The 17268-nt window shown below is 59.7% G+C and overlaps 1 protein-coding gene across 1 annotated transcript in view; it reads left to right on the top strand.

The window, feature by feature from the left end:
- Positions 1–16856, top strand: part of SLIT1 (slit guidance ligand 1) — a gene marked incomplete at its 5' end in the record, with an annotated part of 62292 nt that extends 45436 nt beyond the window's left edge. Inside the window, 33 exons of the mRNA XM_080621774.1 lie at positions 1464–1535; positions 1671–1742; positions 1895–1966; positions 2340–2503; positions 2905–3052; positions 3560–3631; positions 3889–3960; positions 4074–4145; positions 4261–4404; positions 4515–4678; positions 4771–4794; positions 5279–5423; positions 5554–5628; positions 5866–6009; positions 6290–6433; positions 6555–6721; positions 7748–7880; positions 8899–8967; positions 9349–9420; positions 9645–9716; positions 10006–10077; positions 11413–11576; positions 11930–12054; positions 12265–12362; positions 13075–13214; positions 13549–13642; positions 13822–13959; positions 14313–14550; positions 14639–14769; positions 14862–15016; positions 15107–15395; positions 15999–16210; positions 16290–16856. Of these exons, the coding sequence (XP_080477900.1) occupies positions 1464–1535; positions 1671–1742; positions 1895–1966; positions 2340–2503; positions 2905–3052; positions 3560–3631; positions 3889–3960; positions 4074–4145; positions 4261–4404; positions 4515–4678; positions 4771–4794; positions 5279–5423; positions 5554–5628; positions 5866–6009; positions 6290–6433; positions 6555–6721; positions 7748–7880; positions 8899–8967; positions 9349–9420; positions 9645–9716; positions 10006–10077; positions 11413–11576; positions 11930–12054; positions 12265–12362; positions 13075–13214; positions 13549–13642; positions 13822–13959; positions 14313–14550; positions 14639–14769; positions 14862–15016; positions 15107–15395; positions 15999–16210; positions 16290–16534 (4198 nt within the window). The 3' untranslated portion in view covers positions 16535–16856. The remainder of the gene's footprint in view (positions 1–1463; positions 1536–1670; positions 1743–1894; positions 1967–2339; positions 2504–2904; positions 3053–3559; positions 3632–3888; positions 3961–4073; positions 4146–4260; positions 4405–4514; positions 4679–4770; positions 4795–5278; positions 5424–5553; positions 5629–5865; positions 6010–6289; positions 6434–6554; positions 6722–7747; positions 7881–8898; positions 8968–9348; positions 9421–9644; positions 9717–10005; positions 10078–11412; positions 11577–11929; positions 12055–12264; positions 12363–13074; positions 13215–13548; positions 13643–13821; positions 13960–14312; positions 14551–14638; positions 14770–14861; positions 15017–15106; positions 15396–15998; positions 16211–16289) is intronic.
- Positions 16857–17268: the final 412 nt, after the last annotated feature.

Below are 17268 nucleotides of genomic sequence, written 5' to 3'. Positions count from 1 at the left end.
GTGATCGCTGCAGCCAGGGCTGCCCTGGAGCATCACATTTCCAACCAGCCCTTCCCTGTTGGTGAGCACGAGGTCAAGCATGGCACCTCTCCTGTCAGCTCCTCTATTACTTGCAGAAGGAAGTTGTCTTCCACACAATTGAGGAACCTCGTGGATTGCTTGTGCCGGGCTGCACCATCCATCCAACAGATGTCAGGGTGGTTGAAGTCCCCCATGAGAACAAGGGCCTGCGAGCATGAGGCTGTTCCTATCTGTCTGTAGACCGCTTCATCCGCAGATTCCTCTTGATCAGGCGGTCTGTAACAGATCCCCACAGTAATGTCCCCCATAGCTGTTCTCCATTTAACTCTGACCCACAAACTCTCTGTCGACTGCTCACCCGTCCCCAGACAGAGTTCCATACTCTCCAGCCTATCCTTAACATAAATAGCAACTCCCCCTCCCCGCCTGCCAAGCCTGTCTTTTCTAAAGAGAGTGAACAGGCTTTGTTATGGTGAAGCACAGCTGATGAGCACTGAGTGTGAAATGCTGGCATTTAGTGATACCCCAAGCCACCTCTCAAACTGAGATGGGGGCTGTGTGTGCTTAATCTTTGTGGGATGCCCTTGTCCTGCTCCTCACTCACCCATGGACTTGCTGCATCAGACAAAATGCTGTTTTCTGCCTCAGTTTCCCTGTGCCCCGGGGGGGAGCTGTGGGCTGTGCTGGCATGGGGCTGTGGGCATGCATTGCAAGAACCCACTGAGCTTGGAGGAGCTCTTGGCCCTTGGAATGGGAGAGGGAATGGCTGCGTGGGAGACATGGGGCACAAATAGAATAGGCAGGTCCCCCCAAGGATGGGGTGACCTAAGCCGGTCTATCCAGACCCTACTTGAAATAAGATTGTTGATCTTCATGGTCATTAAAAGCCAGCCCAAGCATGGTGGAGGATCTGACCCACTGCCAGCCCTGCAGCACAGAGCCTGTGTTGCCCCAGCGTGCCCCGGCTTTGCAGAGCAGGTAATTACACAGACAGTGCCATGTAGTGATGAGGTAATTAATGACCCGATTATTTGTGCCCTCTGAAGTGCAGGGCAGGCTCCATGGGAATGCCTGCTGGAGCCACTAAGTGTAATTAGCAGTTAATCAGCAGGGACCTGTAATTATAGCACTCAGAGGGTATTTAAGTACAGAGGGTTTTCCCCGGAGCTGTGCCCTGCTGCTTTGCTTGTCAGAGCTGGGGACAGTAGTACCTGGGGACCCTCTGCCACTTGAGGCCACCATGGATGGAGCCAGACTTGCCTCAGGCCAGCCAGGAGGGCAACAGGTAGTCAGGGACCTGAGGCCAAATTACAGTTCCCCAGAGCCCCAGGGGGATCACTGAGTGCTGTCCACAGATCCCCTGCCTGTGGACACCGTGGTCCCGAGGGGCATTGTGCTTTGCAGGCACTGATCATATTTGTTTCTGTGTCTTTTTTCTGCAGGGACCTGAGTGAGAACTTCATCCAGGCCATCCCCAGGAAAGCTTTCCGTGGGGCCACCGACCTCAAGAACCTGTGAGTCCTGACAGGGATGGGCACAAGGGAGTTTGGGATCAGGTCCAGTGGCAGGAAGCATTGGGAGATACTGGTCACTCTGCCTGGGCTCCCAGTTACTGCTCCAGTAATGCTCCCTCTGTCTTCCTCCTTCAGGCAACTGGACAAGAACCAGATCAGCTGCATTGAGGATGGGGCTTTCCGTGCCCTGAGGGGTCTGGAGGTCCTGTAAGTGGCCAAGAGCTGGCTGGAACCTCCAGCATGCAAGCCCCATGTGGGGTGAGAGTGTCCCTGGGTGCTCCCCACTCACAAGGCACTGCAGGCACACTCTCCCATTTATGGCCTGGCCACGCTGACCTGTCCTGCTTGCTTTCCTGCAGGACACTGAATAACAACAATATCACTTCCATCCCTGTGTCCAGCTTCAACCACATGCCCAAGCTGCGGACATTGTGAGTGCCAGGGCCGTGGGGGTAGGAGGAACCCCCTGGGCTGGAGTAGGGTGTCCCCAGCTCTGCTACTAGTGCTGTTGGCATCCATGGGGAGGGGGTGGAGAGGACACTCCTGCAGTGTATCCCCAAGCACTCTCAATCACGGTAGCCTTGGGAACTGGCACAGATGCTCCCAGGCTCCTCTGTGTCCTCAGTGTACCTTTGTGCTGAGCCAGGCTGGGGCGGCTGGAGGGCAGTATCACAGTATGGTAGAGATTGGAAGGGACCTCAAAAGATCACCTAGTCCAATCCCCCTGCCAGAGCAGGAACACCTAGATGAGGTGGGGTGTTCGGGAGCTGTCCTGCGGGCACTGACTGCCCTATCCACCCTCAGTCGCCTGCACTCCAACCACCTCTTCTGCGACTGCCACCTGGCCTGGCTCTCACAGTGGCTGCGCCAGCGCCCCACCATTGGGCTCTTCACCCAGTGTGCTGCTCCAGCCCAGCTCCGTGGTCTCAACGTGGCCGAGATACAGAAGAATGAGTTCAGCTGCTCTGGTGAGGGGGACGAGAGGCAGTGGGTACCAGGGCAGGGACATGGACTGGGGGGACAAAGCCGCTCCCATTGATGCAGCCCACCTCTACTCTGCCGCATGCCCCAGCTCAGAGCCTGGATGTATGCATTGGGCTTGGCTTGGGTCAGCACTGTCCCTGGTGTGAAGACACCATGGGAACACCACTACCCTACCAGTGTGACAAAAGGTGAATCAGTCAGTGCCGTTGGAGCTGTGTGCCTTTCACATGGGGGTGGGGTGCACCAGGACCTTGTGCACCCACTTAAGGGTGCTATGAGCTGTCCCAGCACTCCGAGCTGTCACCAGGATCCATTCCTTGGGGTGCTGCCACCCATCCACCTGGCCCAGCTCTTTTCAATTCCCATGCTGGTTGCTTTCCCAAAGGACAAACAGACTCCGCACATGCCCAGCTCTGCAGCTTGTCCTCTGGCTCCTGCCCGGCCATGTGCACTTGCAGCAACGGCATCGTGGACTGTCGGGGCAAGGGGCTGACGGCCATCCCTGCCAACCTACCTGAGACCATGACAGAGATGTGAGTACGTCCCCACACAGTTATCACTGGCTATGGGTGGCTGAAGGCAGTGGGGACACAGGGGCAAACCTCACACTCAGCCACCCTGCGGGGCAGCAGGCCTTTCCTGCCCTTCTCCCGTGCTGCCCAGGTTTAGCCCTGGATTTAGCTGCATTAAAAATGTAAATAGAGAAATAATCTCCTTACGGGAATCCAGTTATGGTGCAAAGCCCCTCCTGGGACGGCATGCAGAGCACATGGCGGGGAGCAGGCACCCCCAGACCCAGGGTGCTGGGAGGGGGGAGGTGCTCCCCGCACCCCAGCCAGCACAGTCCCCCTGTCCATGGCACCCCTGTCTGATGGAGAAAGCCCAGACCACAGGCTGCAAGTTGTCCCTGGGGTGAATGGTAACACCCTGCTAGGGTAACTTTCTGCAAGCTTGCGGGTCTTGCAGCTCTGCAGCTCTGTCAGTGGGGTGCTGTGATTCAACCAGCCCTACAGCCCTCATCTTCCCCCTTCTCTTTGCAGACGCCTGGAGCTCAATGGCATCAAGTCCATCCCCCCAGGTGCCTTTTCCCCCTACAAGAAGCTGCGGAGGATGTAAGTGTGCAGCCCTTGCCAACTCACCCTGAACCCCAACACCCTTCACACCGCTGCTGTGAGCCCACAGGCCCCCACTCCAATGGGCTTGCAGCACTTGGTGTGACATGGGTGCCCCACATGGCAGCGCTAGGATGGGGCCTTGGATGCCATCAGTTCTGTATATTGAGCGCAGGGGGTGGACCCCTGGGCCCAGGAGGATGGGGGCATGGGGCGAAGAAAAGGGGACTTGGCCACCTTCTCCTTTTGGTTTTCAGAGACCTGAGCAACAATCAGATCTCAGAGATCGCCCCTGACGCCTTCCAAGGACTGCGCTCGCTGAACTCCCTGTAAGTGCCCCCCACTGGGATGTGTTGGGTGGTGTGGGGTGGATGTGGCATGCCCTGAATCATGCCCCACACCACTCCCCGCCATGTCTCTCACACCAGTCTCTCTCTCCCAGGGTGCTGTATGGCAACAAGATCACAGACCTCCCCAAGGGTGTCTTCGGGGGACTTTTTGCCCTGCAGCTGCTGTAAGGCGCTGGTGGCTGGGTGGGATGCTCTGGGGGGACACCAGAAAGCAAGTGAGGTCCCCAGCACCCATGGTGCAGTGAAGAGGGCCCTCAGGCTCACCTCCCTCCCTGCCAGGCTCCTCAATGCCAACAAGATCAACTGTGTGCGAGCAGAAGCCTTCCAGGACCTGCAGAACCTCTCGCTGCTCTCACTCTATGACAACAAGATTCAGAGCCTGGCCAAGGGCACCTTCACCTCCCTGCGGGCCATCCAGACCCTGTGAGTACCCACACCAGCTCTGATGCCCAGGCAGGTGGGAGCCTGGGGGGAAGCATCATTCTTGGGTAGCCAGAGCTGGAGCTGGTGGTCACCCACTGTCCATGGTGCAGGCACCTGGCTCAGAACCCCTTCATCTGCGACTGCAACCTGAAATGGCTGGCAGACTTCCTCCGTGCCAACCCCATTGAGACCAGTGGTGCTCGCTGTGCCAGCCCTCGGCGCCTGGCCAACAAGCGCATTGGCCAGATCAAGAGCAAGAAGTTTCGCTGCTCTGGTGAGAGCCATCCCCATCCCCGTGCTGTGCTCAGCCCTGCCCCAGCCCCGTGTCCATGTGCTCAGGGCGATGATGTGCTTTTCATTCCACAGCCAAAGAGCAGTATTTCATCCCAGGTAAGAGGAGGAGACACACATGTGTATGCATGGGTGTGTGCATGGTGCCCTTTCGGACAGGCTGCCTGGGGGATGGTTGTGCCGGAGCCCCACGATCTGGCCTGGTGCTGCATTTCCCATCATTTCTGGTTTCTCAGTTCCCAGGTGCTGCAGTAACAAAACTGCTGGGTAGCAGGACATGTTCCAGCATCTCTCCTTGTGCTGTTATCTGGATGGGCACAGAGGTGTCCATGTGGTCCAGCTCCGGTTGCAGGAGAGGAGAGGGTGGTGGGTAACACAGCACCCTGTGTACCCAGGACAAATACCCTTGCAGATAAGATGTTTTGGGCATGGAGAAGAGTAATTTGTGCATAGCCCTGGGATGAGGGGAGCTGGGGAAGAGCCTGAGACCAGCTGGGGGTGTGGGAGGAGCAGGGAGGGGAGGGCAGGCACAGCTCCGGTGCCTCTGCCTGTGGGACCCCATGCTGCCCTCACTGGTGCACAGGGACGGAGGATTACCAGCTGAACAGTGAGTGCAACAGCGATGTGATCTGCCCCCCGAAGTGCCGCTGTGAATCCAGCGTGGTTGAGTGCTCCAACCTGAAGCTCACCAAGATCCCAGAGCGCATCCCACAGTCCACGGCCGAGCTGTAAGAGCCTCCACCCTGCTTTCCCTCCTGCAGCTGGAGCATCACCAGTGCTGGGGTTTGGTTCAGAGTTGGTCTGTGCCAGGCCCTTTGCAGCCACGTCCTGAGCTCTTTTCTGTGCTGCCCACTCCAGGCGCCTGAACAACAATGAAATCTCTGTCCTGGAGGCCACTGGCATCTTCAAGAAACTCCCACATCTGAAGAAAATGTGAGTATCAGGCAATCACAGCTCCATCAGGAGTGCCTGGGGGCTGGGAAGGCACATGGGATCCTGATGCCAGGGCAGCTCTGAGTGTGAAACTGGGGGCATGTACCAACCCAAGGGTTTTTGGAATTTTTGAGGAATTTGCCATCATGAGGCACTCAGTGGGACCTGGGGGAGGCAGGTTTCAGGTTGAGGTTGGGGCAGAGCCCCCTGTCCCAGCCTGCTTTCCCCTCTCCACAGCAACCTCAGCAACAACAAGGTGTCGGAGATCGAGGATGGGGCATTCGAGGGGGCATCCTCCGTCACCGAACTGCACCTCACCGTCAACCAGCTGGAGTCTGTGCGGAGTGGCATGTTCAGGGGCCTGGACGGGCTGAGGACCCTGTGAGTCCTCGCTTTGCCATGGGGACAGGGATGGGGGCATCTCTGCTCCTTGCTCCTCTGCCCTGCCTGCGATCCTGGGCTGGTGCTGTCTGCATCCCTGCTGGGCCAGCTCAGGAGTGCCTTATCCATCCACTGGCTGTATCCAGAGCTGGGGGAAGGTTTTTGCTATTCAGGGCCTGGCTCAGCAGCAAGGTGGGCACAGCCCAGGCACTGCTGAGGTGGGTTCCCCCACGGTGTCTTGCCTGGGTTATTAGGTGCCTTTATCCCCTTCTGTCTGTAGGATGCTGAGGAACAACCGCATCAGCTGCATCCACAATGACAGCTTCACAGGGCTGCGCAACGTCCGCCTGCTCTCCTTGTATGACAACCAGATCAGCACCATCACACCGGGTGCCTTCGACACGCTGCAGTCGCTGTCCACGCTGTAAGGCTCGGGCCTCAGCAGGAATGCTCCCAGGCTGTCCCCATCACAGTGGGGGGGGTGGCAGGGGAAACCCTTGCCCGGTGGCTGCTCAGGTGGTTCCCTCACACTCCCTCTTGTGCAGGAACCTGCTCGCCAACCCCTTCAACTGCAACTGCCAGCTGGCCTGGCTGGGGGACTGGCTGCGCAAGAGGAAGATCGTGACAGGGAACCCACGGTGCCAAAACCCTGACTTCCTCCGGCAGATCCCGCTCCAGGACGTGGCTTTCCCCGACTTCAGGTGTGAGGAAGGTAACTCACGGGCCCCATGGCGCTGGGGGTGAGAGGGGATCGAGCTGCTTGTCCTGGGCTGGCACCATGATCTGCTTGTCCCAGCATCATCCTTGCTTCTGGGATGTTCAGTAGTGTCCTGTAACAAGCCAGTAGCTCAGGGGGAACCGTCAGCCCATTAATGCTTTCCATGGATGATGCATATATTTCCCCTCCTGGCACCCGGCCCTTAGGGCTGCGTTCAAATCCCCACAAGCTGCTCTGATGCTGGGAGAGAAGTTTGCATCCACTGCACCCTGTAGCCCTTGTATGTAGGCAGGTCTGTGCTGGCAAATGCTGTGCCCTGGGTGCTAGCAGGCACAGGTGTATAGGCAAAGCCCACCAAGATTCCTCCTGCTTCTTCCCTTCCCAGGCCCACATGATGGAGCTGGGCAGATGGAGCAGGCGGGGAATGTGCCTGTTGAGATAAAAGACTTCTTTTTAAAGTTTTTTTAATTTAGAACAGCTTTTGAGCCCTCTGTAAAATATTTACAAACACATCATCATTTCTTCTGCTTTCCCTCCTCCACCATGTCAAACGCTGAAGGGTGCATCCTGCGCCTTTCCCAACGGCATGAGATAGCGTACTGTCGTTCTGTGGGAAGGGGGAGCGATGCTGGCTCCTCCGGCTGCTCTGTGCAACCACTGCTGCCTCTGGGAGATGGGTGAAAGGTTATTTCAGGAGGACTGGCAGGGCTGAGCCCCTTCTCGTGCGCCCTCCTCTCTGCTACCCCTGGGACTGTGTTTTTGCTTGAAAATAGTGAAAATCAGAGCAGCCTGGAGCTGTCTGATTGCATCCATCCAAGTGGGGCAGGCGGTTTCTGGGCACAGGAGAGATTCCTGCACTGCTGACTCCCAGCTGGACTGAGGCTGTTACCCACAGCACCCTGCTTTGGGGTGAGGGGATATGGTTGGCATGGGAGGGGCGCAGTCCTAGGCGAGCACAAGGCATTGAGTCCAGCCTCATGTGGTGCCCAAGGTGACTGTGGCTGTCTGTGCCCGGTGCAGGTCAGGAGGAGACGAGCTGCATCCCCCGTCCGCAGTGCCCGCAGGAGTGCACATGCCTCGACACCGTTGTCCGCTGCAGCAACAAGCACCTCAAGGCCCTGCCCAAGGGGATCCCCAAGAACGTCACGGAGCTGTAAGTGATGGCCGAGTGCCCAGGCTCTGCCCCAGACTTTGCAGCTCTGGGTGACGGGGGCTCTGCTGAGCGGTTGTGCAGGTGTCGGGGCAAAGATGCCCCACAGCTCTCTTCCACAGCACCATCCCAGCCTGGCAGTGACCCCCACCCAGCCAAGGGACCCCCTTCAGCCTCAACCACAGCAAGGGGCTCAGTGAGAGCCTCTGCTGACTCAGGGTTACTAATGGTGATGTGCAAGGGGTTGTCACAGCAGCTGGGTCCCTGCTCTTTGGCATCTTTGGGAGGGGGCAGCTGCGGTCCCCACACAGCCCTGCAGTCCCGATCAGCCTGCCATCAGCAACACGGACAGGGCCGCCCTGCCTCTGCCAGCTCCCCAGCACTGCTGTGCCATCACCTCTCACCAAGGCTGTGGGAATACTCTGGGCAGCCCCAGCTCCCAGCACACAGGCAATGGCCTGTGGTTTACCTGGTTGTCAGGGAGATACCCAAGCAGCCATGCCAGCTCTGGGTGTGCAGTAATGCCTATTGCTGTGAAAGGGGCTCTGCTCCTGTCTGGAATGGGGGACAGCAGCAAATCCTGTGTGCAGGTAGTGCAGGCAGTGGTTATGCGCATACATGTGTATAGCAGCGCCTCACACCCCTGCGCTGTCTCGCACACTCCTCCTCTCTCTGCATCCTCCGCTGTCTCTCACACGTGCCTTGAGACTGGTTTCTGCTGCCCACACTCACATTGGATGTGTAAGCACAGCACATGGCTGGCTGCGCTCACACATGTGGGCTGCTTGGAGGCTGTCCTGGGGACCAGCACACAGAGCTCTCCAGTGTGCCCATGTGCTCTCACACTACCTGCGCTGCAGCTCAGGGGTCCCCTGAGAGCCCCAGGCCCTGCGTGCTGGGAGAGAGGTGATGATGGAGATGCTCTTTGCAGCACATAAGAAGGTGCACAGGAGAATCGGGGGCAGAGGGAGGGACCTCCTGATTTTCAGCCACCTTGAGGTGCTTTTGTTCTCCCTTGCAGCTACCTGGATGGAAACCAGTTTATTCAGGTCCCAGGGCAGCTCTCCACCTTCAAGTACCTGCAACTCGTGTAAGTAGGCAGGAGCAGGAGGCCAGGCAGGCAGCTGGTCCCACTGCTGGCAGTGGTGGGCAAGGACAGGGGCTGTCCCCATGGTGTGTGATCCTGGGGAAGGGCCTGGCAGTGTGCAGGGACCCCTGACATCCCTCTGCGTCCCTGCTGTGCACTGGGAAACAGCTGACTGCAGCAATGCTCAGCCCCTGGGTGCTCACAGCCTCTGGTGGCAGTGGGCAGGGGGACAGTGGCATTCCTGCCACCACCCTGTGTGACAGCCTTGCTGCTCTCTTGGAGGCTGTGCTGCTGTTTGCATCCCATTGCAGCTGAGCGGGCAGGGGAACACCGAGGGGGGAGAGGGGCCAGCTTGCTCCAAGCACTGGGGTTTCTGTTTTACAGCGATCTGAGCAACAACAAGATCAGCTCCCTGAGCAACTCGTCCTTCACCAATATGAGCCAGCTCACCACCCTGTAAGTGCAGTTGCTGTGGTGTGCCACAGAACTGAGCTGTGGGGGGCTGTTCCAAGGGACCCTGAAGATTGCAGGATGCTGGGGACACCAGGGTCTCCCCTCTCCATGTGGGTGAAGCTATAGTTTGAGCTGATGCAAAGGGAGCATGCAACCAAGGATGGGCTTCTTGCAGCACACACAGAGGTGCCCCCAACACTGTGCTGCCTCCTTCTTGCCTTCTACAGGATCCTCAGCTACAACTCCCTGCAGTGCATCCCTCCGCTGGCCTTTGAGGGCCTCCGCTCCCTCCGGTTGCTGTAAGTACCTGCCTGTAGCCCTGCTTGCAGCCCCTGCTGCTGCCTGTGTCCACTGTCCCCTGTGCTTGCTCAGAGCTGGGTGCAGGCAGTCAGGGTACGGGCTGCAGGAGGAGCAAGGGGAGAAGACAGCCTCTCGGAGCACATGATGCCTTTGCAGCAGTGACAGAGGGGTGCAGTCCAGCTCTGCCACCTGTGCCTGGACCCACAGGGTGGTGGCAGCCCTGCTGGTCACAGTCCTTGCTGCCCACCCTGGAACTATGGGCGTTACAGGATCCTCTGTTCTCTGCAGGTCTCTCCATGGCAATGACATTTCCAGCCTCCCTGAGGGCATCTTTGCAGATGTCACCTCCCTGTCCCACCTGTGAGTATCTCCTGCTCTGCAGGTGCAGGGCTGGATGCATGCTCAGGAGACCTGTGAAAACCACGGGGCTGAGCCCAGATTCTCTGGGGGCTGAGCTGCCTCCTCTCCTCTTCTCTGGGCTGGTAGTTGGGACAGTGTTTGTGAGGCACTGATGTGCTCTGGCCCCAGGTCCAGGTGTGCAGCTGAGCCTCCCAGTGCTGCTGGTCCTTGATGGAGGTGGTGTGGAGTCCCACCAGGTCTTCAGGGTCCCTTAACCTGCAGGTGAAGCCATGCAAGATGCTGGCACAACCATGGGTTGGCAGGGGCTGCTCTGACCCATGCCAGTGTGTCACTAGGCTCCTGCCAGGGTCCTTCCCTGCAGGAGCCCCAGATCTCTCACCAAGCATCCTCCTCCCTCCTCTTTGAGGGAGCCTGTACCCTCAGGAGCACAGCCCATACCCATCACCCAGGGTGGGGATTTCACTTTGTTCAGGATGACTTTTCAGTCCCTTCCCCATTCATGCTAAGTGGTTCCTACCCACCCCCCAGTGGCTGGTCCTGCTCCTGGCATTCTGGAGCTCTCAGGCTGTTCCTGCAGCCTGCAGAGAGCATCTTGATTTCCAGCCCTGGCCTCCCTGTTTCTTGGGAGCAGCTCTGCTCCTTCTGGTCTCCCCTGGCTCTTCACTGGTTTTCTTGCTGAAGCGCAGTGCTGCCGATTCCCACAGAGCTGAGCTGTGTCACCAGCCGGCGCTGTTGGTGCTGTAGGAGCAGGTCTGTAAACCCCAGCAGATCTGCTGTCCCTAGTGCCTGCCTCCCTGCCTGCCATCTCCTTCCTTCACCACACGTGTCAATCACACTGGTCCTCCACCACTGCTGGCCTTTGCAGTGAAGGAGGATGCAAAAAGGCATTGAACCCCTCAGCCTCACACACAATCTGCTGCTCCCTGCCCTGCTCTGCTGTGGAGCAGAGCAACCCTGCTCTCTTGGAGCAATTCCTTCTCTCCCCTAATGCTGCCTCTATGAGCTCTGGCTGTGACCTTGCTGCTTGTCCACAGCAGCCTGCCCCGGTGCCCCTGCCCTGCATCATGCAGCAGAGCCAAGGCTGTCCCCAGATCCTGTGCAATGGTTCTGATGTTTCTGCACAGCCTCAAGCCCAGGCAGCTTTGCCCAAGTGCTGGAGAGGGACTCACAGGGATTTCTGTGTGGGCAGTGGAGGAGAGCTCCAGCACAGAGCATTGGGTCTCCTATCACTTGGCAGCCGAGCCAAGTGCCGGAGTTGTTCCCAGTCCTAAGGTCTCCAACCCTGGTTCCCTCTGCGGGGCAGTGGATGCAGTTTTGTCCTTCCTTCTCTTGCAGAGCCATCGGAGCCAACCCCCTGTACTGCAGCTGCAACCTGCGCTGGCTCTCCAGCTGGGTCAAGACGGGGTACAAGGAACCAGGCATCGCCCGCTGTGCAGGGCCCCCTGACATGGAAGGCAAGCTGCTGCTCACCACCCCTGCCAAGAAGTTTGAATGCCAAGGTGAGAGGTGCCTGTATTGTCCGTCCATCCATCGTCAGGCAGGGCAGCAGGTGCCATGGGGAGCCGGGCTATCTCCTGCTCAGTGCCTGATGTTCTGTGAGTGTGGAGGACTCCAGCATTTAATCTGCTGAGCTGCCTTGAGGAAGGGGCAGAGCAGGAGGCTTGTCCCCTTACCTGGCAGGTGGCACGTCCCTGGTGACTGAACATGTGGCTGTCACCGGCTCATTGGTTGGGCAGGCTCCGCTCCCAGCTGTGGCTGGAGCCCTGACCCCATGTTGGTACCCACGAATGGGCACCTCTCCATCACTCTCTGTACTATATCCCTGGCTATCTTTGTGCCTCCTGTCCCACAGGCCCACCTGCCCTGAGCATACAGGCCAAGTGCAACCCCTGCCTCTCCAACCCCTGTCAGAACCAGGGCACCTGCCACAATGATCCCCTTGGTTTCTACCGCTGCACCTGCCCCAGTGGCTACAAGGTACCATGGTCCCTGGGGATCCCCAGTGCAGGGGGACATGTCCCTGCAGAGGGGAAAGGAGCAGGGAGGGCTGCCCCTGGGGCTCACTGCCAGCAGGACTGTCTGCCCTCTATGCACACCACAGTGCTGCACTGAGTGTTGATGGGGCAGGGAGAGCTGAGCACGGTGCTGTGTCACCCTCCTCCTTCCCACCTCTCCATCCCTCCCCAGGGCAGGAACTGCGAGGTGGCACCGAGTGTCTGCTCCTCCAACCCCTGCCTCAATGGGGGGACCTGCCAGCCTCAGGACAGGGAAGGAGCTGGCTTCAGGTGAGTGCTGAATGGGAACCCATGAAAGATGGGTGTTCAGGCAGCAGTTGGGATCCCCAGCATCCTTTCGAGATAAGGTTTAATGCTTCCCTTGCCTTCTACGTGCTCCCTTAGGCATACAGCTGGGCTATTGCATTCATGTGGTAGCTCCAGCCCATGCTCCTGTTCTCTGCAGCCCTGCCTATGCCTCCTGCCAGCACAGCACTAGCAAGGCTGAGCACTGGCTCTTCTTCCCTATGCCCTCCAGCCCTGCAGGCTCCTGGGCTGAGGGCATGGGGGACAGAGCAAGTCCCACCACTACAGAAGGCATGGGGAGGGATAGCACAGTGGGATTTGGGGCTGGGATGTAGCGGCTGCAGCAGGGCTGATTGTGGAATGGGGCAGGATATGGCCCGGGATCACTGCTGCTCCCTGCAGGGCTGCCATGCCCTTGCACAGCCCTCGCTACCCTGAACTCTTCTGGCCATTCCAGGAATCAGGACACAATTAGTAGCTGAAAATAGCTATCAGGATGGGGTGAGGAGGTGGGCTGTGCAGCCACTGCCCTCCCCGGTGCTGAGTGGCCTCTCAGCCCGTTGTCGTGGCAACTCAGCATCCTCGCAGCCCGCTGCGGCTGCCACCGTCTCTGTGCCTGCTGTGCTGCTTGTTTCACAGGAACCACCCCAAAATGCTCTATTTCTCACCCCATGACACTGCCCTGTGCCCCGTGCAGGTGCCTGTGCCCAGCAGGCTTTGAGGGTCCAAACTGCCATGCCACCAGCGACCCCTGCAAGGAGCACATCTGTGAGAATGGGGGCTCCTGCGTGCCCACTGCCACCAACTACACCTGCCTGTGCCCTGCCCACTACACAGGTACCTGGAATGAGGGCTCAGCATCCCCAAACCTCACAGGCCTGGCAGGGGTATGTGCCCACTGCTTCTCCCTTCTCACTGATGAGAGCTAATAGCTCCTCTGCCTGCTGTCCCAGTGCCCATCACTATGGCCTCTAGGCCCAGCCACATCGAGTTTTGATACATCCAACTGAGCCCCCACGCCCTGGGATGCCCTTGGTGCCTGACTCAGGCAGGAGCTGCCTGCGGCCACAGGCCACAGCCATGGAGCCCCATGACCATGAACAACTCGGGCAAGTGCTTGTGGTAGTGTGAGCTCCTGAGCATCCCTGGTGTCCCCATTTCTGCCCTGCAGGGGATTTCTGTGGGCAGCCACTGGATTTCTGCTCAGCCGAGCTCAGCCCGTGCCAGCATGGCTCTACCTGTGTCTCCACAAGCCAGGGGCCCAGGTGAGCTCCCCCTCCCCAGACTGCTTTGTCCCAGCTGCCTGTTGGGGGAGATGTGCTTTTGGGGGGCTGCAGCTCACAGGCTGGGGAGGGGTTATGGGGAGGGGGATGCCAGGAGGAGCAGGTACCCACCGGCACTGGGGAGAAGGAAGGGGCAGCCGTGAGCCCCCCGCCTGCCCCAGGTGTGAATGTGTGCCCGGCTACGTGGGGAGCAACTGCAGCGAGGACTTCGATGACTGCCGTGACCACCAGTGCCAGAACAGTGCCCGCTGCCTGGATGAGGTGAACGGCTACTCCTGCCTCTGCACCGAGGGCTACAGGTACCACAGGAAGATGGGGGACACTGGAGATAGCGGGAATGGTTACATGGCTCTGTGCAGAAGGAACCAGTCCTCGCTACCATGTCCATCCATCCATCCATCCATCCATCCATTCATTCATTCCTGCAGTGCAAGAGGAAGGATTGGGGCTGGAGGTGTGGGTCTTCAGGGGAGAAGGCTGGGGGAAACCAGCATCCCTGGAGAGGGACCCCAGGGCAGTGCTCAGCATCCAGGCATCCCTCAGATGCCACTGGCTGGAAAGCTTCCCTGAGGACCCAAATCAGGGGAGTGCTGTCAGAGCCCCATAGGGCGCTCTCCCAGCCCCATGCTTAGCATCACCCTTGGCCCCACAGTGGCCAGCTCTGTGAGATGCCGCCCCACGCTGCCAGCCAGCCCGGCCTCTGCGAGCGAGCCGAGTGCCAGAACGGGGCTCTGTGTGTGGAGCGGGGTGCCCGTGCCCTCTGCCAGTGCCTGCCCGGCTTCGGCGGCCCCAAGTGCGAGAAGCTGCTGAGTGTCAACTTTGTGGACCGTGACACGTACCTGCAGTTCACTGACCTGCAGGACTGGCCACGGGCCAATATCACCCTGCAGGTGAGGACTGGGGGGGCATGGGGACATCGGGGGGGTGGCAATGGGGGTGCTGCCCCAGGGATGTGGGCTCCCACCTCTCCCCTGCCAGGTCTCCACTGCTGAAGGCAACGGCATCCTGCTGTACAATGGCGACAGCGACCACATGGCCGTGGAGCTGTACCAGGGACACGTCAGGGTCAGCTATGACCCTGGCACCCACCCCAGCTCAGCCATCTACAGGTACTTGCCACCCCTTCCCCACCCACCGGGGTCCACCACCCCCACTGCACGGGCTTGGGGGGTGTCCCCAGTGACCCAGCTGTCTCCACCAGTGCTGAGACTATCAATGACGGGCAGTTCCACACCGTGGAGCTGGTGACCTTCGACCAGATGGTGAACCTCTCCATCGATGGTGGTAGCCCCATGACCATGGACAACTCGGGCAAGCACTATACGCTGAACAGCGAGGCCCCCCTCTATGTGGGAGGTAGGACCAGGGGCCAGAGGGGTGATGTGGAGGAGTGGTGGTGGGCACACAGGGAACATCCATGTGTGCTGATGGTCGTGCTCTCCCCAGGGATGCCTGTGGATGTCAACTCAGCTGCCTTCCGCCTCTGGCAGCTCCTCAACGGCACCAGCTTCCACGGGTGCATCCGCAACCTCTACATCAACAATGAGCTGCAGGACTTCACCAAGACACGGATGACACCGGGGGTGGTGCCGGGCTGTGAGCCCTGCCGCAAGCTCTACTGCCTGCACGGCATCTGCCAGCCCACCGGCGCCCAGGGCCCCATCTGCCACTGCGAGCCTGGCTGGGACGGGCCCCACTGCGATCAGCCCCGCGGCGGTCCCTGCCATGGGCACAAGTGAGTGTCTCTGCTCTGTTGGCTACCCCACAGCAACAGTCTTGTCCCATTGGCTGCCCTGCAGTGACCCATCTGCTCCATTGGCTGTCCTGAGGCAGTGATGCTGCCCCATTGGCTGTCCAACAGTAATGGTCCTGAGCCATTTGCTGCCCAATGTGACCCACCTGCCCCACTGGATCTCTGACTGCCCCACCACAACTGCCCTATTCCATTGGCTCATTGGCTGCCCCGCCACAACAGCCTCACTCAGCTAGCTTATTATCTGCCCCTTCCTCATTGGCTGCCCCACCACAGCTGCCCCACTCCATTTGTTCTTCCTCATTGGCTGCCTTGTCATTAATTGCTCCTCACTGGCCACCATCTCATCATCGCTCTCTCCATTGGCTGCCCCCCCTCACTGCCTGCCCTGCCCACCCCTCCTACTGCCTGTCCACTGCGGTCCCCTGGGACTGGCTTGTGCTGGTGGTGCCATGTGGTGGCAGTGCCACTGCACTGGGTTGTGTGGTGCCACACCAGACCCATGGCATGATGGCTGTGCCATATGAGTGCTGTGCTGGTGCTGGGCCATGCTGGCAGCTGCCTGACGGCGCTGGGTGCCCACAGGTGTGTGCACGGGCTGTGCCTGCCCCTCGACGCCCTCTCCTACACCTGCCAGTGCCACGAGGGCTACCAGGGCACCCTCTGCAACCAGCCCACTGAGCCGCCCGACCCCTGCCACCGCCAGCCCTGCACCCACGGCCACTGCCGCCTCACCCCGGGCGGCCAGCCCGCCTGCGAGTGCCACGACGGCTACACCGGAGCCTTCTGTGACCAGGGTAGGTGCTGGGGAGGTGGGTGCCCGGGGTAGGAGCAGCCCCATGCCGGGATGCCAGTCTGAGCACCGCTGTCCCACAGAGCCGGAGTGCCGCGGGGAGCCGGTGCGGGACTACCACCAGGTGCAGCGGGGCTATGCCATCTGCCAGACGACGCGGCCGGTGGCCTGGGTGGAGTGCCGAGGGACGTGTGGGGGCCCCAGCGCCGGCTGCTGCACCGGCCTGCGGCTCCGGCGCAGGAAATACGCCTTCGAGTGCAGCAACGGCGCAACCTTCGTGGAGGAGGTGGAGAAGCCCAGCAAGTGCGGCTGCAGCCAGTGCCTGTGAGCAGCCACTGGCCCCGGCGAGCCGGGGGGCCAGCGGGGAGCCCTCCCAAGAGCCAAGGACTTCGCTTTGCCCTGTGGTCGCGGTGCTGCTGGCTGGGTGTTCCTGGACTGCGCTAGAGGAGCCCGGCGGAGGGCAGAGCTGTTGCATCTCGAGGGCTGGGAAAAAAGGAAAAAGAAAAGGAAAAAGAAAACTCACAAAGCAAATGTGTAGATAGAGAATTTTTTAAGAACTGCAGCTACACAGACGTGTGGATAATGGGGTGCCCCCATCCACTCCATGCGGCACTTGGCCTATTCCCCAGTGCAGCCCCACAGCCATAGAGGGCAACATCTGCATCCCCTGGTGTGTCCCCTCCCTGGCAGCCCCATCCCCTGTGTCCAGACCAGTGAGCCGGGGTCTTTTCCAACATCCAAGGCCGGAGCAGAGGCGCCTGACATGGCAGAGCTTCATGGGCTGTGGCTGGCAGAGGGCTGTGCAGTGTAGCTGACACCCTGTGGTCCTGCGAACCCGGAGCGCTGCTTCACATCCTCTCCTCTGGCAGCCCTGGACTCCCTGCTGAGGATCTGCCATTGCCCTGATGGCAGTGGCAGTGAGTACCCAAATGTAAGCAGCTCCACTGTCACAGGCTGACCTACTGGTGGCTCTCCTGGGCTGTGCGCTTGCCAGAGAGGCTCCAGGGTGCTTGGGCACAGCTCCAGCCCATTGAGGTGGCACAGGTGCCATGGAGCAGGACC

This window comes from Psittacula echo (assembly GCF_963264785.1).
Source record: "Psittacula echo genome assembly, chromosome: 6".
Taxonomy (NCBI): Eukaryota; Metazoa; Chordata; class Aves; order Psittaciformes; family Psittacidae; genus Psittacula; species Psittacula echo.
Note: the sequence above shows the minus strand (reverse complement) of the source record. Positions and strands in the feature narration are given on the sequence as shown.